This window comes from Carettochelys insculpta, chromosome 6, assembly GCF_033958435.1.
Source record: "Carettochelys insculpta isolate YL-2023 chromosome 6, ASM3395843v1, whole genome shotgun sequence".
NCBI lineage: Eukaryota > Metazoa > Chordata > Testudines > Carettochelyidae > Carettochelys > Carettochelys insculpta.
The window spans coordinates 68,770,806-68,795,198 of record NC_134142.1 but is presented as its reverse complement, the minus strand read 5'-3'; the positions used below and the strand labels follow the sequence as shown (position 1 = coordinate 68,795,198).

Genomic DNA, 24,393 nt, shown 5'->3' with positions numbered 1-24,393 from the left:
AGAAAGGGCTGGAATAGATTCAGTGAATCGTTTAAGGACCTGTTAGCCAGTCCTGTGGTCGTAGGGAATCTAAAATAATGGCTGGTTTAGCAAAGATAAATCCAAAGCTCCTACTTACCCTCCTCCTCTTGTTTGCTATGGACCCATTGATTTTGGAAAGCAGTCCCGAGGAACAAAAAGATACTTTATCCCCTTATCTGTGCTTGAGGTTTGAAAGTGAAATGCTTTGCTTTTGTTACAAGTATCTCCAGCCATTTTGAGACCCAGAAGCCCATTGGTGATTTAGTATTCTGTGAGCAGCTACAGGAGGCATTTTTTTGAAGTGGCTGCACCACCTACTCCCCTCTCTCACTTCTAAATGCACTGTCTGCAACACAACTATACCAGTTTAGAAAATGTATTCAGTCATAAATGTATGTCACAATTGTCACCTCACATGGAATTGCTAGGGCTAGCACCCAGACTGTGACATCTCAGAGGTAGTTTTGGAGTCAGGGAAAGGGTGAATGTCCACACTTTGAATACACTCATTCAAGATGCAGGGATAACTTTTGGCCCCTATTCTTGACACTCCAATATAATCGGAATTATGCTGTTGTTTTATCATTGTTCTTGCAAGTGAGATGTACTCTACATTAGTCTATAAAAATTAAATTCCCTCCATGTCATCAAAGGCAGAGATTGCCAATAAGTCATACACCACTAGATGGCTCTAGACAGACATTAATCCATCTGCTATGATTTCCTAGTTCTCCCAGACTGAGTGTTCACTGCCCCTCAGCCAGCCTAAGAGCACAAGACTGACAGAACCCAAGAATCCTGGCTATCTGAAGTCCCACCACTGATTAACTAAGTGACCTTGGATAAGTTATGTAGCTGCTCTGTGCTTCAATTTTCCCATCTATAGAACACAGAATATGCTAAAACTTATCTCTGAAAATAGCCAAGTCTATATAGTTGTTTAAGCAAACAGCTGCCAGCATGGTCTGTTTCCTTAATTCTGCCTCAGTGCAAAGGGCAGGACCGGATGATCTTCTAAGGTCCTTTACAGCCTTATGTATTTATGATTCTATTATCTATATAAAATGCTTCCATGCCAGGGGATGAAAGGTGGTGTATAAAATGGGAAGAATTATTAATACACAATGCGCCTTAAGCATCACAACAAAGATACTTAAGAACTGATTTCCACATTTTTTGTTTCATTTCTTTTACTTAAATCCTGGCTCAGACCTCTCTACTACACAATTGTATATTTTGATTGCAGTTACTGCTACTCATTGTAACACAAAACGCATGCTACCGCTTGAAAAAAACCAAGAAGTCCTGTGGCACCTCACAGACTAACAGATATTTTGGAGCATAAGCTTTCATGGGCAAAGACCTGCTTCCTCAGATATCTGTTAGTCTACAAGGTGCCACAAGACTTCTTTTTGTTTTTGAAGATACAGATTAACTCAGCTACTACCTCTGTGATACTTGAAAAAAAAGGTTACTGCTTTGAGGGGAAAACTGCATGAAAAATTGCCTTTAGCATAAATATAGGAACAGCCATACTGGGTCAGACCAGAGGTCCATCTAGCCCAGTGTTTGGTTTTCCAACAGAGGCCAGAGCCAGGCATCCCAGAAAAAAAAATTACAAAACAACATACATTGATGGAGGTGGTTCATTGTTGTGCACATAGCTTTAAGTAATATACAATGTTAGGTCTGCTGTGAGGATGGCTTTGAGGAGCTGCTCCTTTAAAGTCAAAGTGTTTTTTGTCACTCAGGCAATTGCTGCAATTTCAGTTTGTGTCTATTTTAGCTGTTGTGTCCTCCAGGTAGTTATTCTGAACCTTAATTCACTGAAGGAGGAACAAAAGGAATGTGGGTCTGGAAGAAGATTATGTTGGCCATTGAGACCAAAATGGGGATGCGATCAGCAGGAGCGTGACCAGCTGGGACCTGCAAACAGGGGGCTGCTAACAGGGGAGTTTGCCTGGGAGAGAAGGTGAACCCCACTGAGTCAGGTGAGAGCTTTTGGGTGTATTTTTTTCCTGGGCTGTTTAGTTGTTTGAATTTGAATTTTAGTTTGCTAGGCTGATTGGCTGTGTGAATTTGAGTTTCTGAATCTGTATTTTAGTTTGCTAGGTGGATTGTCTGCTTGAATTTGAATTCCAGTTACTATGGCAGTTAGAGAGAGAGCAAGAGACTCTGTGTGTGTGTAAGTAAGTAAGTAAGAGAGAGCGCCCCTCCAATGTGTGACGCACCAGAGGTAGGAGGGACCAAAGGAAAGAAGGCTTCACAAGCCAGAGGCTGGCAACCACAGGGAGCGTGGAGCAGCTGGGAGCTGCAAACCGGGGAGTTTGCCTGGGAGTTCGCCTTGAGGGGAGCCCCATATTATTTGAATTTTTTTACAGTTTAATAGACTCTTAGCACTGCTACAGAATTGTAGAGTTTTGAGTAGAAAAATCACGCTGTTAAATTCCCTGGAAAACCTTTGTAAAACATGGAGCCAACAAGGAAGAGAGGATGAGGGTCAGCGCTGACAAGGAAATGAGATGGGAGACATTGTACCTCAAATTTTGTATTGTAGGTCAGATAACATGCCCCTGGTTAGTTTGAGACAGTTGTATTGTTTTTATTCTGACACTCACACCACCCTAAATCCTTTCCCAGACAGTGTCTGTGACATTTAGACTTTTGGTTCTGTCTACTGAGCACGTCAATGTTGTTAATGTACTTATCCTCAGAGCTTCCCTGGGAGATAGTAAAATTCCATTCCCTCATTTTATAGTAGAACTGAGGCAGAGAGATTAATTGCACGTTTCACAATGATTCGGGTGCAAAGCTGAGAGATCAGCGTGATCTCCCAAATCGCAAGCTTCCTCTCAGGGCTCGTCCTTCTCTCTCCCCAGCCCTGTACCCATTTCCTATGTGGGAGGATGGAGAAAAAACTACTGGGAGAAATGATTCCATACAACCCATAGTCCTGGATCCTGCTCATGGCCTTGGGAAGGCTTTTGACAAGGCATGTTCTATTGTGATTGAATAGTGGGACTGCCTATCTTGGACACTGATGGAGATTATAGATTTTTGGAATTAGAACTATGTATAAGTGAAATCTGAGCAATTTAGAGCTGGAACAGCCTCAGATAATTGAATTCTTTTGTTTTTCAAACACTTAACACCAACTTGACAGAAAAGAAGTTCGTTAGATTCCATACTTCCGCTTCAATTCCAAATCCAGAGCCAGACATGGGAGCCACAAGACACAGAAGACCAGATATGGGGGAGGGGAATCTTTTTGGGTCAGGGCCAATTATCTGTAGATGAGTTGGGGACCACACACGTGAGAAGCAAAAAAACCTGGGAATTGGGGCATGTGGGCAGGAGGGAGGGTGCAGAAGTGCGCTGAGGATGGGGGATCAGGAACAGATTGTGGCTGTGGATCTAGGTTCAAGAAAGGGTGCAGGAGGGTGTGGGTTGCAGGAGCAGGATGCTGGGTGTGGAAGGGAGGGGATGAAGGGTTTAGAGTACAGTGTCTGGGCAAAAGGGGTCAGGGATGGGAGTGGGAGGGAGGGAGGGAGGGAGGGTGTGTGCAGGAAGGGGACACAAGGTCTGGGTGACGGGAGTGCAGCTCACCTGCTCACCCTGGATGCACATGGCTCTGATCCCTGGCGCTGCCAATCACAGAAGCAGTATGAAGCCTCTAGCCAGTCTGGCAGACAACGACAATGCTGCTCCCCAACTTTCCAAGCTAGGGGACAGCAGTAAGCAGCAGTGGCACCTGGAGCAGATTCCTGCCTTCTGGCTGAGCCCATGATCTGGATTCAGATCATAGCTTCCTTGATCAGGGCTCCAACACTAGACCCTGCCAGAGGCCTCAGGTCCAGATCTGGGCTGGGGTTCCCCCACCCCTGAGGTAAAATACTCCTAAAGATAACCCTCTATACTCCCCCAACACATACCCATTTTGAACAACTCTTTGCACATCACCTTTACCCCTACACTCCCACAAAGTATAAAATAGTCTGAATTTAAAAAACCTACCCTCAGTTTCATATAATTAGTGTACCTTGTAACAATACCCACAACTGAGCTGTTACAGTCCTATTAGTTCTCCAGTCAGCCACCAGCAGTACAGGTTGAACATCCCTGATATGGCATCCTTGGAACTTGCCTGGTCCCAAACCTGCAAACTTGTCAGACCAGTGGAGGTCAATGCTAGACCCTCCATGCTTGGACACTGCCCCCACAGGGCACCAGGCCTCTGCTCCCCTGGCTCCATTTTTCCCTGGTGATGCAGAACTCCTGGCCCAAGCCTGCTGTTTTCTCTCAGTGCATGCTCCAGCCCTAGGGCACTCACTGGGTCACCAACGATGCTAGGCCAGGGAAGCCTGGATTAGGGAGGGCTGACCTGTACAAACTTTCCAATGTCAGTGCCATTATACTGTTATGAAGATGCTTACACAGAATGTGTGTGTGTGTGTGTGTGTGTGTGTATACACACACACACACACAGTATGAGAAGGGGAGTAAGATGTAAATGTACACCATTATAATTGTTATACTTGTGTCCATACAAGGGATTGCATTAGTGTTAACTATTTCTTAAGTTATACTACCCCTAACCTAAATAGTCATACAAGCACAAAAACCAGCGGTTAGGCCAAGCCTTGGACTCAAAATTACAGAAATACAGTCTTTATATATTCAAGGCTGCAAATGCTACACAAAGACCCTGAAGCCTACTCATATTTGTCCATGTAAGATTTCCCCCACCCCTTCACCCCCAGAAAATTTCTTACAGTTGCTATCATTAGCAACAATGATGGAAAATTTTGGGAGAGGAGACCTAGGCTGCTTCTACACTCACTCTCCTGTCAGAGTTGGCATTGTAATGAGACAATTGGAAGCAGGCTAATGAGGTACTAACATGCATATTCAGCACTTCATTAGCATAATGGCAGCCAGGCAAATTTCCAAAGTGCAGAATTGGAATTGCACATTGACAGTGAAGATGGGGGCAATTTCAAAATAAGCACCCCTCTTTGACATTCCCTTACTCCTACCTCGTTCTGTGGGAGTAAGGGAAAGTTGAAGTGGGGCACTTATTTTGAAGCTGCCCCCATCTTCACCATCAATCTGCAATTTGAAGTCTGCACTTTGAAATTTGTGAGGCTGCCATTATGCTAATGAGGCATTGAATATGCACGTTCACACCTCATTAGCCTGCTTCCACTTGCCTCATTACCATGACACTTCCGACAGGAAAGCGAGAGTGTAGAAGCAGCCCTAGTGTGGGTAAAGGACTTAAAAGGATTATTTACAACAAGACTTAACCGTGGACTTCAGGGCGGACACTTTTCAGTGTTTTCCAATACAGTGCTGATAAATTCGCTGGGTATACTTTCTGAAGTCCTGGGCCTCTTCTGAGCAGATTTCCAATGCTGAATGCTTGTGTCACAATATGACCTGCTCAGACACTCAAGTCACACTCTGCAATTCAGTTTTGCTTATGTGACCTACGTTTTTTACCCTGCACCTGAGTGAAGTCCTTATTTATTGAAAACAGAGCCCTTACAAGCCCAGTGTCCAAAAACAAGATTAGAAGCAACAATTATGCTTATGAAACGTGCCAACCTTAAAGAGAGAGGTCCTATATCCACAGACCAGAAATAACAGAGGCAAGGCAAGTTTCCTCCACTCTTTCCAGCAAATGTTAATTAATTAATGGTAGTCCATCAATCCGACGATGACAAATGTACTTCAGTCCTTATGCTGGGACCACAGCTGGGATGATGGGGTAATTCAGAGGCTATGGCCCATTCAGTTCTTGACCTTTCTGCTGAGATTTGTAGTCACTTGACATGGCCGAGAACTACTCTCATACTGACAATTGCCTTTAACTCATTTCACATCAGCTAGTGAACGGCCATCAGTTGACCATGACAGCAAAACCCTAAGGTCTAGTTTCCTCACATCACAACGGGCTGATAACAAAAATATTGCAGTTTCTGTTTCTAGTTGGTGTTTTATTAGCTTGCATGAGAACATGTGTTTGTAAAAGCAAATTATTTGTGACAGAAAAAAAGCCTCACAAAGGCTTTACAAAGTGAGCAATACCAGCACTGAGATGACAAACTCCTCCACTCAGCGAGCTAAGCAAGAAAAGACACTTGTTTATTGTACATTTAACATAAGTATGCCTTGGGGTTTGATTTACAAACTATTTCCTACAGGAGTCCCCCTCTTTTATCTATTCAAAAGCCAGAAAAATACTAAATCACAATAAACTATAAGAACCTAACAGTACTATTTGCAGTAGAAATACCTATTAATCAAAACTATTGTACATTCAGTACATTTAAAGAAGATGCCATCTCTTTACTCAGACATTACTAAATTTTCCTGTCTTGACTTAACTAAACTTTTACTGGGAATTTTTGCTGCACTCATGTTCCAAAATAAACTTCCCCTTCATCAACCATTTTGATTATCGCTCGTCACATTGGTTCACGGTCTTTATCATCAAATTCTTGCGGATATGAAAGCTCTGGTGCCTTTCTAAATATATTAAAAACCAGGATGCATAGAGGGAGGCTTGTGTATCTGATGCAATTTACTACTGGATTCATCTGTCAAATGATGGCCTCCACACTCTTCCACAAACCATCCTACTGGAAGTCTCATTAACTGGAAGGAAATCCCGATAATCCTTTATCATCTGGTCATGGTGTGTCCCCCCGGAAATTGACTCTTTAAGATACTGATTCACTCACTACCTAAACTGGTAGTTGTATATTGACAAGTACACTAAAGGATACCTATATACTATGAATGTTATCTGAGACCTTTTAAGTCTGGAATTTAATGTCCAGTTCAACCCACCAATGGGGATGAACCAAATATTAACTGAATTCTTTTAATGGCTTATCTACTTACAATAAAGAAACAGTCACAGGAGTCTGACTAATGAATAAAAATCTACATTTCAGGTTCTACAGATTTAGTACCAAACAAAAACAAAAAACACAAAAAACCCCAAACCCAACCCCCCGAAACTAATACAAATATGCTGTTCTGGAAGGCAAAATCTTTGAAAAAAATGCAATATACAGACAACTGGAAACCTAACATTATGTGTAGATGGTACAACTAGGTGACAAATATTGTTTATTGACGAAATAAAATTTTGTATTAATTGGCAACCCCTCCCCAACCTTCCCCTCACACAACTTCACTCCTTAGCAAGAGAAGGCCTGTTACAGGTTTATGCAGCCTAGCTGATGATGTTCATTTTGGTAATGAAATAGGAGGTCAGTCCCTCCTCATGTTAACTCTTTCTTTCCCACCCCCTTGTTTGTAATTTGTCTCAAGCTTTTAGGGAAATATGACTCAAATTAAACACACTGGCACATCTTTTGGAATACACTAACTACGGCTCTCAGCCGAGCTTGAACGAGAACGAGATTTTTTCTTGGAGGAATGGGGAGATGGAGAAGAAGGCTGTGCACCAGAGTGGTGGCTCTTCTGAGAGTATTTTTTGTCAGGTGTACGACTGCGAGAGCGAGAGCGAGATCGAGAGCGAGACCTACTCGTTGACCTGGAAGATCTTGCCGACTTGGACCTGCTGCGAGATCTTGAATAACTTCTTGAACGGGATCTGCTTCTGTGGAAAAAAACATTAAAGGTCTTACTCGGGAGTACTTTAAATTGAGATTAATGATTTTTAAATAGGACTTCTGCTTCCATAAAATTTCGATTTACAGAACTCAAACCACTAAACAAAACATTCAGTCCCTTTGGGTCCTGAGTTTCTGTTTCACTCTCCATCTGTAAGACCCTCTACACAAGGGATACCCAAGGACTCCTAACACATCAGCTTCAAATATTTGTTCCCTTTACAGCAGGGGGGAAAAAAAAAAAAAGGTCAATTAAAACTGGGGGGAATGCAAGCAGTTTATATTCAACTATCAAGAAAAATGCAAGCACAAGTATACACTTACCATTTTTACCCTTAGAAAAACATAAGTAAATAGAGACAATTCTTTGGTCCCCACTAAGATGCTAACATATGAGTACCATGAGAAATATGCAAGATCACAGATTTCAAAATTGCACCCCTTGTTCTGCTATCAATCATTTTCCATTTAAAAGGACAGATCTTTTTAGAGATTGTGACAGAACCGATATTAAAATATTTTACTATTTAAAAATCAGAATACTTTTAAAAACACAAGTTAATTAGCTGCTTTTTACTTGATCTCACCAGAAAAACACTTTTGCAAAATTCCTGTAGACTGAATAATGAAAAGTATCTGAAAAGATTTGGAGAACATTTTGTTCTAAATTTTTAATATTTTAATTAGTCCAAATTTTGGACGGAACAATTTCACTTCGCCCATTTAAAGAAACACCAGGTTTTATTCTTCATAAACTCCCCTCTCCACCAAAAATACAACAAATGAAACTCACATCTATGCTAAGAATCCATCTTTTCTGAATACCCATTTTGTCTCAAGCTTTTTATAGTACATTTACTGCTGAAAATTGGTTTTGTACTATGGTACTGCAACTGATAAAGGAGTTAAATACTACAGCTTGGCAGTTCTAATGTCAACACACAGAACTTCCAACCCAGTTGACATACCTGTGTGATTTGCGATCTTCAATTAACTTAATTTTGCGCCCATTGAGCTCGGTGCCATCCAACTTGTTCAATGCATTCTTCATATCATCATATGATGCAAACTCCACAACACTGGGGAGCATCAGGAAGACATAAATATAAGTTATGGATGGAGGAAAGCAGAAAAACAAAAGATCTTACATTCATTAGCATGGGTAGTTTGTATTTTTATCAGTATAGATGCTCTGATTTTCTAGTTTGATTAATGACAGGACTGATAATGACAAAACAATCTTAATGACCTCCAATGCCCACACTCATCTTAAATCATACTGAATGATAAAGTCCAATCCTTGAAGTCCTCACTTGGGAACAGATCTTAGCTGTTGTACATCAGTTGGGAGTCAATGAAGCTATGACAATGTATGGCATGTGGAGAGCTGACTACCATTTCTTATTTAAGCAAAATTCTAAAGAATTTCAAGATATGGCATTTCAGGGAAGAAAGAATATAAATGACCCGCATCTGCCCCCCTCCTCAGAATGTTAGCAGTCAACATAATTCACTTCTTTAGTTGGCCTCATTTACACATCTCTTTACCAAAACATATTATTGGGGCAGATTTAAGTTGCATCTGTCTACAATGCACCTTTAAGAGTTGTTCTGGTGGTGGAGATTCACCAGACAGCAGTGATGTTCTAATCATGCTTTCTTTTCCCCTGGTTACCCCCCGACGAGACCCTTAACGTATGTTTATGGACAGGCAAAATTTGTACAAGTTCCCCAAAAAGCATATTTGAGAACAAGTATCTTAGCACTAGTATGGTAACTTTTACCCTTTGAAATTAGTGAGAAGATTGGATCATAATAATTATAACGGCATGGTCCAGATTTACACACAAATAAGGTTTACCCTTCATTCCTGTTGTTTCTGTGTGCATCCACATAGGTCACCTCTCCAGCCTTTCTCATGACATCTTTCAAGTCCTGCAGTAAAAACTTATAGTTCACCTTAAACATGAAACATACTAACAAGCTATCGGTAAGTAAAAAAAATGTAAAATTCTCTGTTAGACGGGTTACAATTTTTGCATTTAGACTTCTTTTGAAACTCAGCCTGCTTAGTAATAGCTACAATAATAAAACCAAATTACTGCTTTTAAATTAAGCCCATAACCCAAAAGCAGCATATATGAAAAAATGATGTTGCAACTAAAGCATTAAACACCATAACTACACCAGATAAAGAGTTCTGTGTAAACATTTACAAATGACCATAAACACTATATAGGAAAAATCTCATTTAAAATGAGAATCTTGTGCATTTAAAATTGCCTACATTCACATTCTCTTCCACCCCCCACATAAAGCTACAGGCACAAAAATTAAATGCAAAATGCCCCTATGTTTAATCAATACTAAGACCATAACAAACTGACAAAAGGCAGAATACTCTGAACCCTGATTTTTCTGGCTTTCATCAATTCAGCATTATTTCAAAGACATACATATATTTAATTTCAACAGAAAGTGAACACACACTATAGCACTTTTACTTGCCCCACAAAGTGATAAAACAATGTGAACAAATAATGTTACAGCTGATTAAAAAGTTAAATACAATTATAAATAAGTTATATGAAAAACTAAAAACAATATATTTTCCAAATAATATTTTTCATTTTATTGCCCAAGTCTACTTACCGCAATATACCACAAGTGGTCAGATGACATAAGGATGTACCTTAAGCAAACAGTCGCTTGTCCAATACCTAGCTCGCCAAGAGGAACTCCCTTACATGAGAAGGGCAGAGGAATGGCTCATAGCAATACGCTTCAGGGGGATGTATCAGAGACCCTGAAAATACTTGACAACATCCGGAAGCAGATACAGAACCTGAGGCTGACCTGTGCTAGCCAAACTGAGATCAAGCCTGGACAAACCAAGATCTAGATCGCCAAAACAGGAGTGCCATAGGAACCAAAAGGAAAATTCAGAATAGGCCAAGCCCTAGAATTTCAGCCACTAGAAACCCCAAACTCTTGGGCTCTCTCTCCTCCACACAAGAGAAACGAGGGTTAACCCAAAGCAAGGCTGTTAAAAGAGGTTCAAAATGCACTTGGTTAGAAACGTATTTGAGAAAAAAATACAAACAAAAAGCTAAGAAATAAACTTTAAAACATTTGCTACAGCATACAGAAGGCTCAGTTTAACAATTTAAATATGCTCAATGGTTTAGTTTTAAAAGTGAACATTTGAATTATACATTACATTGCAAAACAGTGAATACTTTTTCTTATTTAAAATTCTTAAAAAAAACTATACAAATCTCACTGAGCCATCACATTTAACACATGATTCACACAACCACATTTATAAATCTTTATGGCAAACTAAACATGGGCACAATAGTTCACAGATAAAGGGTGAAATCCTGACCCTATCAAAGTCATGAACTTCAGTGGAGCAAGGATTTCATCCAGCAAGTTTAAAAACTATACATTTGTTACCAATAAATCAAAGGTTTTCTTGAGCTAGGAAAAAAGCTCTAATTTAGAAGTGCTGCTAAGAAAAAGAAATGAAGTAAGGCAATCACAAATTTACATTCTAATTTGTTGTTTTAGGTTCTAAAATTTTGAGTCATCCAAACAAATGTACATATTTAAATGGTTTTGCTACAGAGTACAACCATAAAAAGTTGTGTAAAAGAAAAAGATATCATTAAGATACTAACAATATTATTTGAGGAGACAAGACATAAGTTTGTGTATATAAATAGGAAGTTTTGGACACTGCTCTCCATCAGCCAACAGGTGGTCTTAAAGCTACCTAATCTCTTAAAAAAGCAATCGTTTTCACTTTACTCACAAAAATATATCCGCATGATCTTCAGCAATTAAAAATGTAAGGGAATGTATTTATTAAATAACAGAAAATTGTGGAAAAGAATAAGGTTACATACTAAAACTAAACACTACTTTTATTTTTTTCTTAGCAATCAGAGATAAGTTTCAATCATCATTTATTTTTGGGAGAACTGGTAGTGTTGACGGAAAACCAGCCGTAACAAATCTGCACTGTCATAGGCACAGTAATTAAAAATACTGGTGATCTGGCTCTAAACACACGTGCTCTGTCCCGACTTAAAAAATAACTTTGAAGTTGCTTACTTCTAAGTACAGCATCTACACACACACTTCTTCAAAGTTAAACTTTGACGTAGGGCACTACTCCATTCCCGGAAATGAAGTAAGGACTTTTAAGTTGGAAAAAAGCATGTAGAAGCTCTGCAGGCTACTTCGAAGTAGCCCGTAACTTTGAAGTTAGTTCCTAGTGTAGACACACAGATGGAGTTATAAAATGGAGAGGCATGGGAGAAATGTGAACACACATTTAACTACTTCTAGCCTCTCAATTTGTTGTTTTTAAAAACCCATAAATTACAGTCTGTCTTAAATCCTGTAAGTCTTGAAGGAAAGGTATTGACTCTATTTCATTCAAGTCAGCTAGTTTTTCAAAAAGAGATGAAGATCGGTACTTGTCGTGGGATAATCTAGAATTCAGTGTTTTAATAACTATCATATTTCTAGTGTTGTCATATTAATACTACTTTTTAATAGTTAAATTCTGATGTATTATGGCTTCAAAATTAAACTAAATTTGTACAGGGTATTTTATAGAGAAAATTTATTTTAAAGAGTTTTGCTATAATTTATTGCACTTCTAATTTACCAACACTTTAGTTGTTTAGTTCCAGTAATCTAGAATAAACAGCACATTGTCCTCTTTAAATCATCTTTAATGGACTAGTGCCAAGATTCACAGTAATTTCACACTAAGCCTACAAAAGTGCAAAGCTCAAGAGGAATGCTTACATTAGCATAAGCGTACTTAGCATTTGCAAAATGTCAGAAGATTCTCTTCGTTCATGTTCAGTATCAAGAAATTTTACATGTGGATATGTTCATGTACTCGGGCAACCACAGGTGAACTGAATTAAGTGGACATAAGTATAACATGTAATTAGTAAGAATAAAGCCATTACAAATATTCAAAAGTAAAAGTTATTGCATGATCCAAATTCCAAGCTGTGAATCAATTTAAATGTAAGTACCTCCCTTATACGATTGCTTTCCTCCACACTCCATTATAGGTCCCCCCCATGTCACCGCTACAAGATCAGTCATTTTTAGAACTACTACTTCATACACAGAGTAGTTATGTAGTATATACTAGGGTGATTTAGATTAAACCCATTTGTCTGCTGAATTAAGTTTATCATTTAATAATGTAATAAAATACTGCACTTTCTAGATCACAGAATGGCACAAAGCTTTGAAAACCTCAGTTCTAATTCTGCCACAGGATACACATGGAACCTTTGTACACCACCATTAACCTCAGAGAAACTCCAGACAGGCACAGAATGCTTGCCAGCCTTTGCAGTACTTGTTGCAGGGACCAGAGCACTAAACTAACACAATCTATGAATGTCCATCTTTTCAGTATGGAAACAAAATCCATTTTTGTTCATCATTGTATGGTGTAAGTATTATGGTCTTAGAAATGAACATATTCCAGTGAAAACCTCGCCCCGCCCCAAGTTAATTTCTTATAATGGGTGTATTAGAATAACACACACTATAAAAACAGCAATCCTGTGGTAGTTCTTTTTAAGTTAGAGAAAGATCAGGAAAAAGCTAGAGACATCACAAGTGCATAGAGATAGATTTAAAAGAGTTTATCTGAACTACTGCAGTAAATACATTATGACTAAATGGCTTTCTCGGAATGTGCTTTATTCATGCAGTATTAATGTATTCTTAATCATGTTTCACCTCAAAAATATTTAGCACAATTAAAAACAGACTACATTTTTGTTAAGACTGAAGCTCAAACTCAAAGGTGTGGTAATCTCAAATATTTTATCCTAGGAAACTGATGTAATGATTTAGATGTTATAATGTAACCCCAAATCAGAAAATAATCCAAAGTAGTGCCAACTAACAAATGAAACCAAGCAAGAACCACTAGACTCTTAACTAAAGTCAGCTATGAAACCTATCTGTACACCAGTTACTCTGAAGCGTTGGAGCACACAATGCAAGAACTTTTTTTTAAACTTTCAATAAAAATTAAATATTTATTATGGCTTTAATGGAAAATTAGATCACAAACTGACTTCCTTAAAGGCAGGAGGATAAAATGCTCTGAATAAAATCATGTATTAAAGATTAAAAAAAGATTAAAATCTAACTCACCTGCCAGCTGATCCGTGAAGAAAGGTTTTCAACTATAATTCTGTGTTCAGTACGAACAGGAGGTCCATACCAGCTACAAGAATTCAGCGACAAAAAATATACATATTTCCGCAGTGCAGAATATTTATAACTCTTATACACAAATGCATGTTTCTTGACAGTTTGCTGATGAAATTAAATATTAATTCTTTTTCTTATGGACTGACTGGAGATTAGAGACCCCCAGCTAACTCTACACTATATTTAAAAGAATGCACCCATTATAAGCGTGGAAGTAAGGATGTTAACAATAAGTGAATTTTTCGATGGAAGAATTTTATACACAGGCAGTCTTACACAGATGACACTGTCAAAGCTATTGAAAGTTATTTTATTTTCATTAAATTAGTTCAGACACCCCCCCCCCCCACAAAAAAAAAACCAAACTAAGTACTCTAATCGCTTTAGTCATCTATACTGCTTCTGGAGACTACTCCCACTAAAGATGTAATTACTTCCTTGCTTATAATGGGCTAAATTCTACCTTTTTAACTCAGACACACGTACATCTGAAAACAATTTAACCCAATGGTTCTCAACTCCCAAGCACTTGCTAATTTCTGTATAAGCCACTGTGCTCCTATTACAGTTTCTCATGGGCCAGCATATTCTGACTTCCATAAGCACAGCATGAAGCTAACTGGTTTCACAGAAGTGGCAGTGGCACTTGGATAGTGAATACAATACATTTCCATGAAATGTTACTGAAAAGAATTATGGTATAGTGGCTTTAAATGGCAGTTGACTAAAAAGTTATTTTAAAGAAGCCAAATTTGGTTTAGAACATGCATGGATATGCATAAAAAGGAACATGAATAAACAGTCTGGTCAAGAGTTATGGGGGGCTGTGGGGGGGTGGGTGCGGGGGAGAGAGCGGGAGAGGAATTTTTAACAGTTCAAACAGTAGGTTTGAGGACATGCTGGCTTTTGAAAATATGATGTATAGTTCTGCTAACTGTGTTACGCAGGACTTCTATCAGAACACTGGGAGAACAAGAACAGTACAGTGACAAGATAAAGGGGTTTCTTCCCATATGGCACTGTGTGTACAAAGTCGTAAACATGGCCACAATGCCAGATGCCCACAACCTTCAATCACACTTCCTACTTTAAAAGGTCACTTTTTAGCCTGGATCTTGGATCAATCCTATTGCACCAAGGTCACTGCCACGTTAAAAAACTAATTAGCATACTTGCATATGCAAAATAGATACTCCAGGTTTTACTGGTCTGTGGTTGGGAGGAACTCTGCTGAGATATTAAGAATTACATTTTATTTAAATCTTCATCTTTTTTCAAAAATTGCTCTGCATAGTCCAGAATTACTAACTCTCCTGTAAAATACATCAATTCAAATAATTTGCTTCAAAAAGTGACAGAGAGGCCACGTCTACACTAGCCCAAAACTTTGAAATGGCACTTTGAAATTGCCGCAGCTCGTTGCCACGTAGCTCATCCAGACGGGGGTCCTTTTCGAAAGGACCCCTGCAACTTTGAAATTCCTTTATTCCTCACAGCACATAGACATAGCCAGAGATAACTGTGTTAGTCTGTATTCAAGCAAAAAAGCAGTCATGTAGTTCTTTACAGACTAACAGAATAATTTATTAGGTGATGAACTTTCATGGGACAGACCCACTTCTTCAGGTCTGTCCTATGACAGCTCATCACCTAATAAATTATTCTGTTAGTCTGTAAAGAACTACATGACATTTTTTTGTTTTGTTTTTTACTTCAAAAAGATATCTGACGTAACAACAACTTTTCAGTAAAAAACAAACTGCCGTGCTGTCATTGAACAACTCTGCAAAGTATGTCATTTAAGAAAATCCATGATCAAAATACATAAAGATCACATTTCTCATTAAATAATTCAAAATAATATTTTTTCACACATACTCTATATCCAGTGTATGTAGTAGAAACATGTTCTAGATCATAATTGTTTTAGAGACTGTCTTTTAGGGGGTCACTTAATTTAGTCAGCAACTTTTCCCTTTTGTGTTTTTATACTGCTGGCTGTGAATGCCGGCCCTTTGTACCTACAACAGTCATTCTTACTATGACCTATGAAACCCCATCACAGTGTTTGCTCAATTAAACTTTTTAGAACCAGACAGTGGGAAATCTGACACCCTGTTAATGTATAAGGTCCATAAGAGTAACTTTCAAGTAAAGTGGTCAAAGAATTTATGCTGGAGAACCACTGCTGTAGAATAATATTAACCGCAAAGGTACATTGCTTAGGTACTGAGATGCACAAGTTGAAATACAGGTTCCAAAATACAGGAGTATCACTACTGGCCTTTTCAGTGTTATAAGGAAGTGGAGCTTCCCCTATCTCCTTCAAGAGAAAGAAGAAAATACAATGCTTCAAGCACTGTGTTCCCCCCAGTTATTTACATAAAGTAAAATGAGACAAAATCACTCACCTAGGTCCACCGCTACGTGACTGGTAATAACTGAACCGCTGTGGAAATCTGCCTCTCCCTCTTGGTGCCCTGGCATGTTCAATTGTAACCCTTAAACAAGGCAAAAAAAAAAGGTAACCACTTAATTCACTTCAATCTTTCCCAACAGGAAGGACATGTACAGAATCAAGAAACCTCCTGCCCTTTTTATTTGACGAAGCATATCAGAATCAATGACAGATATTTCATAAGCATCCAAAATATTACCTCATCATGTTTCCATGAAATTTATTTCAAGTGTGCAGTTTAAATCTAAAGCTCAGAAGGGAAAAACAAGAGTCTATAAACAGCAGCAGAATGTGGGAAAAAAACTACATTGGTGGTTTGTTTTTAACTCATTAACATAACATTGGTTTCTTATGCACAAAGAGTGTTTGGCTCTTTTATAAGTCATATATACACTGAGGTTCTGATCAATTTCTGGAAGTAACAGATTGACTAATACGAAAAAGGGCAATTGAATGGATTTGACAGTCAGATCACGTCTGTTCACTTGGGAAAGAGTGATGTAAAGCATTGGACGGAAAGCACAAATTTCTACTATCTCGATCCAAAAAAGGATCGAAATTCTGTGCTACAATACAAACTAAGGGCCTCAGTCTTGCACCAAGAAATGTTAATAGACCCCTTCAGCTACAGAGACATCTGTCAGAGATCCACAGGATCTCTTTACTCAGTTAACCAGAATGTAAAATGTTGAAGCAGAGACAAGTACATCATACCCGGGGTATAAAATACTTTAGTGCTTTAGAAAAAGCATATTTGATAGTCACCTTTCATTGCACAGTTCTTTACCATTCAGTTCATAAACTGCATCATCAGCATCCCTGTGATCTTCAAATTCCTACGAAAGAAACAGGAATGAGCACTGGAGATTTATAACAAGGTAATCACATTTTCCACTAGAGTATTTTTAAATTTGTTTCTATATTCTCTTAAAAATTTGTGTATTCAGTTTCAAAAGGTTTAAATGCCTTGCACAATATGTTTAAGAGCTACGTAGTGGAGTCTGTATCAAATAGCAAGTCTGTATCTGTAAAGCAGGTTACAGCAAAAAAATGATGAACATTTACAGACTCTTACACCAAGAACGATTTTCCCCTCTCATTTATACTAATGCCTTCATTGATTACAAATTAGTCCCAAGAAGAGCACTGGGTCATTTATATGGATATGTGATGAACTACCAAGTCCCCTTATTCTATGCATTCTTATCAGAGCAGGAAGGATAACCCTGGGATCATTGTACATGGAGTCTAGTACCTATTCATACCTCTGTCACAGATTACCTTGGGAAATTCACCTTCACCATCTCCCATTGACTTCAGCTAGAGTTGTAGGTGGTCAGAGGTTCAAAAACAAATACCAGACCGTTTACTTAGATACCTAATTTTAGGTCACTACAATTTGAAAAATTGTGCCTTTAGTCTCTCTCTTTACTGCAGTCTATAAAATTTAGTCTAAAAAAATAAAATCTATGAAATGGTCTATAAAACGATAAATGTCCTTTTCATTGTATATTCATTGCTTAACTACAAGACAAATGTGTTTTGATATTTTAACTGCACTGAGTGCTTTAGCACATCATGTTGCATTTTTCATTTACAGAACAGCAGATGCAAAACACGGCAGCACTTGCACTCTGAATGCTGAACATGAAATCTGTTTTCATAACACTCAATGACAACAGAACATCTTGTGGAAAAAATACTTTAGAGACAGTATGTTTTTATTTTTTGTTCAGTTTTTTTTTCAAACAATCTTATTTACACTAACTAGCTTCTTACATAAGTAGTTCTCTGGACATCACTCACACATTAAGATGCTATGCACTGAGTAAGGGTATCAGACTCTGGCCCCTAATGGGGAAGACCAAGAGTTGGGTGTTATAGATGCTATTCATAGCTCTAATACAGTCTTGCTGTCTGATTTCTGCCAAATTACTTCATCACTTTTGCTCAATTCAGCGGTCTGTAAAATGGGAATATTACTTAACTGACAGGGTATGTCTACACAGCAAAGTTATTTTGGAATAATGGCAGCTATTCTGAACTATCTTTGCAAGCGGCTACATAGCAAAACCTCTATTTTGAAATAATTTCAAAACACTAGATGGCTTATTTCAAATTCTTTAAACCTCATTCTATGGAGAATAGCACCTATTCTGAAATAAGATACTTTGAAATAGCCCCTACTCCCTGTCTAAACTATGTCAAAATAAGCTATCGTATATCCAGAGGCTCTAATCCAAAATAGGCTCTATTGTGTGTGGATGCTCTATTTTGAAATACCTGATTGCTATTTTGATATGCATTTTGTGTGCAGACACGCTATTTCAAAATAAGCTACTCCAGAATCTCTCTTCTGGAATAATTTGTTTCAAAATACCACCGCTGTGTAGACACAGCTACAGAAAATACTGACCTTTTGTTAGTATGTTAAAGAGCTTTAAGGTCCCTCATAAAAACTGTAATCAGAGCTAAATTTTCTAATTTGCTAATAGCTTGATGGCTACTGAATTCCACACTTTACGAAGTGTCAACAGAAAATATTTTTAAAACTGTTTTTGGAAAGAGTTAGCACAGAGATAGAACAGCAAGTGGGTCTTTAACAAGTCTCCTGCAATGTGAGATATTAAAACGCTGTATGTGATTTTGTTATTAACCAATCAGGATGCTTTTACTATGCTTGGAACCAACTGTAGTTGATAAAATAATACTTGGTCAGTCATATCACTGTAAGAATAATATATTAATATATAAAACTCAAATATTTCCCCTGTTGCCTGTTTAAATATAACTATATGGTACTATAGTAAATGAAAATGTATTCATAGTACTGTCGTTCTCTTGGGGTAATACTGATCACTAATTTGGCTCCTGAAGCACAGGGGTCTATGTATCATTCCTTTAGAGATATGGCCAAACACACCAGGAAGCAAAAAAATAATATAAAAACCATAGCATGAACACCTGTTCTTTTAATTATTTTTAAGCTCAATCTTTTTCCCCAGGACAAAATTCAGATGAGTTTACACTTGAGTGAATTGTCACAGGGCAGTTAATGTCCCCAAAAATAAGGGGTGACGTCCTGACTCCTATTGAAGGCAATGGCAAAACTCCCACTGAAATTGGAATGAGGATTTCATCAAGTTTTTAAACATGAACAAAATTACTGTTGAACAAAAACTAACAGAGCAAAAAAATAATCTGAATTAGCTCATATGAGAAGTGATTTAAAGCAGAAATTAACATTTTACTATCGGAACTGTTAGTCTCAAACATTTCTTCCCCCCATGAGGGCCCCCCTCCCTGCTATTAAGCTATTTAAGCCTGTAAATGCATAAAAGAGGAAGCATGAGGATATACCTACCACAAACCCAAAACCATTTTTCAGATTGATTTCACGTATGTGTCCATATCCTTTGAAGAATTTCTCCACATCCCGCTCCCGGGCATGTGGGCTCAAACGACCAACGAAGACACGGCAGCCACTCATTTTAGTTCAAAGGTGAAACTGTAAAATAACAGTTGTTTAATTAGCACTGGTCATCAGAGTAATGAACTAAAATAGCTTAATCAGAGTTGTGTCTAAATGAATCCCCAGGAATCCTGGTCATTGGTCAAATTAAATTCAAACCATGTTAGAAACACAATTCTTCTTAATAGAGAAGCCCTTTATTACTGTCTAAAATAGACTGCAGATGGACAATTTGCTTTTTAAGGCATAAACTAATATTTATGATCTCTATCCTTTCATAAACACATTAGTTCAGCATTAGGCAATGTACATGGTCACCACAAATATATGAAAACTAGCCAGAGGATAAAACTATTCACTCTTGGAGAAGTGCTCTTCTGCTACAGAGAGGCAAGGTAGGAGCTTTCTGCTTGAGGGCATCAGACCCAGCTAGCAGCCTGTGAAATGCAAGCACACAAACTACAAAGCTTTCCCATGTTTTCCATTAAAAATATTGCAAGAGCATTGGATATGCAGCATTAGTATTTCAATGGCTGCACAATTCAGTGATGAGACAATATTAAACCAAGTTTATCTCTCCTCTCTACAGTGGGGATATGACCAGAAATGACCAAAGAGGAACTCTGCCACTCATTAGATCTGCAACATATGTTCATGAAGAACCTGCTTCATTACTTTTCTGGAAAAGAAGGGCTTTTTTGTTTGTATACTGTTTTTGTTCCAGAAGAGCTAACCTAGCTTTTAGGTAGTGATTTAAAACCTAATCTGGGTCATACACCAATAACTGAATTGTTAGCCAAGTTCCAGTTGCAGAATCTTTATTATTGAGGATTATATGGATCTAGAAAATAGACCAAGTGAATTTCAAACTAAGGATTAATGACAAGAAACCAATGTCTATTTGTAAACAGAACAAAATAGTTACAGAAGTCATTCTGATGCAAACATGGAACCCAAACAACTTCATCATGAAAAACTGAAATGTCATTCTGAAGAAAGTACAGTTGCACGCCTTTAATTTCAAGGTCATTTTGTATTTATCTTCTCATTACAAATATAAGACAGTCTCTGTCTGAGGACCCTGAAGCACCAGGCTTCTATCCTGTGTCCCCGATATATGAAAGTGTTACAGAACTAGGCTCAAAATTAGGCAGACAACACTACCTGGAAAATATACCAAATGAGCCAGGAAGGATGAAATCTAAGGGCAATTCAGATACAATTTTTTAAGGTTAATGTAATTTATCGTTTACATTTCTGAGGCTGTGTCTACACTAGCTGCCCTCTACGAAGAGGGCATGGTAGTCATCCGGGGGAGGAGGGTGAGATACCAATGCGCTGCTGTGATGAATAGGCAGCATCTCATTAGACTAATCTCGCCGCGGCAACTTCAAAGTTGCAAACTTCGAAGCCCCAGGCACTTTGGAGTACCTGCGCAACTTTGAAGTGCCCTTACTCCCAAAACCACCCCACAAATTTTTAAGGATGCTTTGAAGTTGCATGGGTACTTTGAAATGCTCGTGGCTACATGGCAGGCTGGGGCTTCGAAGCTTGTAACTTCGAAGTTGCCATGGCCAGAATTAGCCTAATGAGGTGCTGCATATTCATCGCAGCACCTCACTGCTATTCCCTGCTCGGGCGGATTACAATGCCCCCTTCAAAGAAGAGGGTTAGTGTAGACACAGCCGCATAGAGTAGTTTTGATACACTTCAGCAAGCAGCATGTCTATAGGGAAGACAAGGATTCAATTTTCTGAATTTTGACTAAACAATATGTACTTTTTTCAAAATATCCAAAATATATTTCTTGATTTAAAACTAAGAATAGTGAAAAATCTGATTAACCCAAATTGAAAAAAATCCAGCTTAACAGTGAAATGTGTCTAGGAAAAACAAGCACAGTCTAAAGTGAGTGACAAAGGTTCTCTCATACAGGGTTTGCCTGGCCTAGCATTATTAAAACCTATTTTGGCTTGGAACGTCTTTGCCTCCTTCTCTGAAGTAGACAGAAAACTGCTGTAATAGTCGCTATTGTTTATTAAATGTTTGTTTCTGTGCCTACAAGTAGTAAGCAACACACTCCTCCTATATCTACCTATACTAAAGAAAAAAAAACAGTCTTGAGTGTTGCACTCCAAGGATTCCACGTACGTTCAGGAATATACAGAAAAGGAGAGAGCAATTAGAAATTACAGACCCAGAGTCAAAGGGGTCTCATCTCAACCTCAATGAGCACATCCAACCTTGCCAGAAAAGAAAGACAGACCTGCAGATTGCTAATGCTAGAGAGTTTTGCCCTGTTTTCAGTCCCTTGCTGGTATGTTTCCTTGTATTCTCCTTCTCTCCTTACAGTAGGGAAAATTTTTGACTTTGCCACTGTCATCTTAAAAAATTTCCATAGAAAACTACTTGCTCCCAGACACCAAGCTGGATGTTAATCTAATATCACTATGTGTTAATCTTCCAACAGGGCATTTGTCTTCTTTTTTTTTTAAACTAAGTAACAGAACACCATCTTATATGAACTAGTATGGTGAGTTTTAATTGTTTCAATGGTCCTCATTTGCATTTTTGCATCCCTTTTTGTTACAGAATTTTGGTGTATACTTGCAGAAGCCTTTCTAGCTACAGGCAAGCTAAACAGCTGCTTGCAGTGGCAGATTTCTGGGCAGCAGCCTAGGCTGGCAGATTAGCCAATGTGTTGTCATGACTATGACAAAATAATAGTTGGGCCAAACCTAACCTTCGCTGTGATCCCTGAATACCTACAACCATTTGTTCAAATATGGCCCAGCTGGCCACCCATCTGTCAAGAAAAGGGGATGCCAAGCCATCTCTAAACTGGGGGCAGGACACAAGTATGCTGAAGTGTCACCTAGGACAGGAGATTGCCTTATACCACTTCTAAATACTTGCTATCTAATATGGTAAAAGAGAGGTTAATAAGCTAAAACAGAGTGGGGATAGCTGTTTCTTCAAGACTCAACAGACCAAGACCTGAAACACCAAAGATTAATGTTCCCCAACTACAGATAAAAGACAAACAGACCAAACTTGCTAAAACATACACACACACAAAAAGAAGCAAAAATGCCCCAAACAGATTTCTTCCTTCCTCCACATTCCTGACTTACCAAGGATCTGAGAGCAGGCCCCATACAGGAGTCAGGAAGCTGCAGCACGCCAAAGGAAATTGGATGTTGCAAGATGCTGAGCAAGTAATAACTAGAGCATTGGATGCGCGATCATTTTGATGAGGGGACACCACTCCAAGATTTTGAGAAGTGGTCAAGCGCCACACTTTTCTGTGGTGTCTAGGATGGAGACTGGGTGCAAAAGGAAGCTCAGGGTAAGCAACTGGAGTGGGGGATAGGGTGTGGGGTCCGAGAGAGACTGTGGGTGAAGGAGGGGGTTGTGACCTGGGACAAGGGCTTGGGAAGCAGGATCTGAGAGGGAGTGGTAACCTGGCATAGGAGGTGACCTGGGGCAGGGGACTGGGGTGCAGGATCCAGGAAAGAGTCTTAGTACAGTGGCAGATACAGGAGGCACTTAACTCAGCAACTCTTGGCCAATAGCAGGAAAATAGCCCGAGCCCACTGGCTGATTTATGGGGCTCAGTGCCGAGAAGGGACTTCATGTGCTTCCCCCACCCTCGACAAAATACCTTAGCGCCTAATGGCCAGCCAATGGGAGTTGAGAAACTCTGCAGCACTGCTCCCGCCCACAGCAAAATCCCTCGTCTCCCATTGGCCAGAAACCAGTTTCTAGCCAAGAGAAACTGAATGATTTTGTGGGGGGCAGGGGCAGCACTTAAACCTGGCCAATAGGAGCGGAGAGATTTTTTCTGGGGGCGAAAGCAGCACCTGAAGCTCTTCCCCCTCTGAGGGTGGAGGGGCCAGATTAAAAGGCTTCGCCGGGCCCGCAGGCCGTATCCTGCCCCACCCTGAACTAGAGCGAGAAGAAACAACCATGAGCCTCCTGGGGGCGGGGGAGCGTTAGGCGACGGCCGGGAGGGGCCCCCGTGCGGGCCCCAGGAAGCAGGTAGGGCGGGGCGCAGGTCTCTTACCCGATGGATCACAGGCCGCGCGAGCTTCTCGCTGCGTCACGCCCTGGCTCGCGAGTCGCTCCGTTTGCGCTACGTCGCACCACAGAGATCAGCTACCGCTCCGCCCCTCCCCCACCGGCCGTGACCTCCGGCTCGGCTCCGCTCCACTCCGCACCCGCACCGCCCCTCCTCCGGCTCCCGGCGATTAGGGGAAGGGGAAACTCACCGTGGGGGCCGCTGGATCCAGGCAAATCCGGGTATGCAGCGCGCCGTGCTTCTCTCCGCCGCCGCAATATGGCGGCGCCCGTCCCGAGAGGACGGAGGTAACCACAGAAGCCGGCTATTGGCGCGCGGCGGCCAGACTTCGCCTCCCAGTACGCAATGCGCCGGTAGCCCCGCCCCTACAGCAGCCTGGACGTGGCGCTGCGGAATGGCGGCCGGCGCACTGCACGCTGGGAGTTGTAGGCTGGAGGAGATA

The 24,393-nt window shown here is 39.7% G+C and overlaps 1 protein-coding gene across 1 annotated transcript; it reads right to left on the bottom strand.

The window, feature by feature from the left end:
• Positions 1–6,147: 6,147 nt before the first annotated feature.
• On the bottom strand, positions 6,148–24,283 carry LOC142014529 (serine/arginine-rich splicing factor 5-like). Its single transcript, XM_074997202.1, has 8 exons — positions 24,142–24,283; positions 19,763–19,906; positions 17,164–17,234; positions 16,352–16,441; positions 13,881–13,953; positions 9,532–9,605; positions 8,639–8,749; positions 6,148–7,657 (listed from the first exon to the last, which is right to left on the bottom strand). The coding sequence occupies exons 2-8, from the start codon at positions 19,886–19,888 to the stop codon at positions 7,420–7,422; spliced, it is 783 nt and encodes a 260-aa protein (XP_074853303.1). The 5' UTR covers positions 19,889–19,906; positions 24,142–24,283; the 3' UTR covers positions 6,148–7,419.
• Positions 24,284–24,393: the final 110 nt, after the last annotated feature.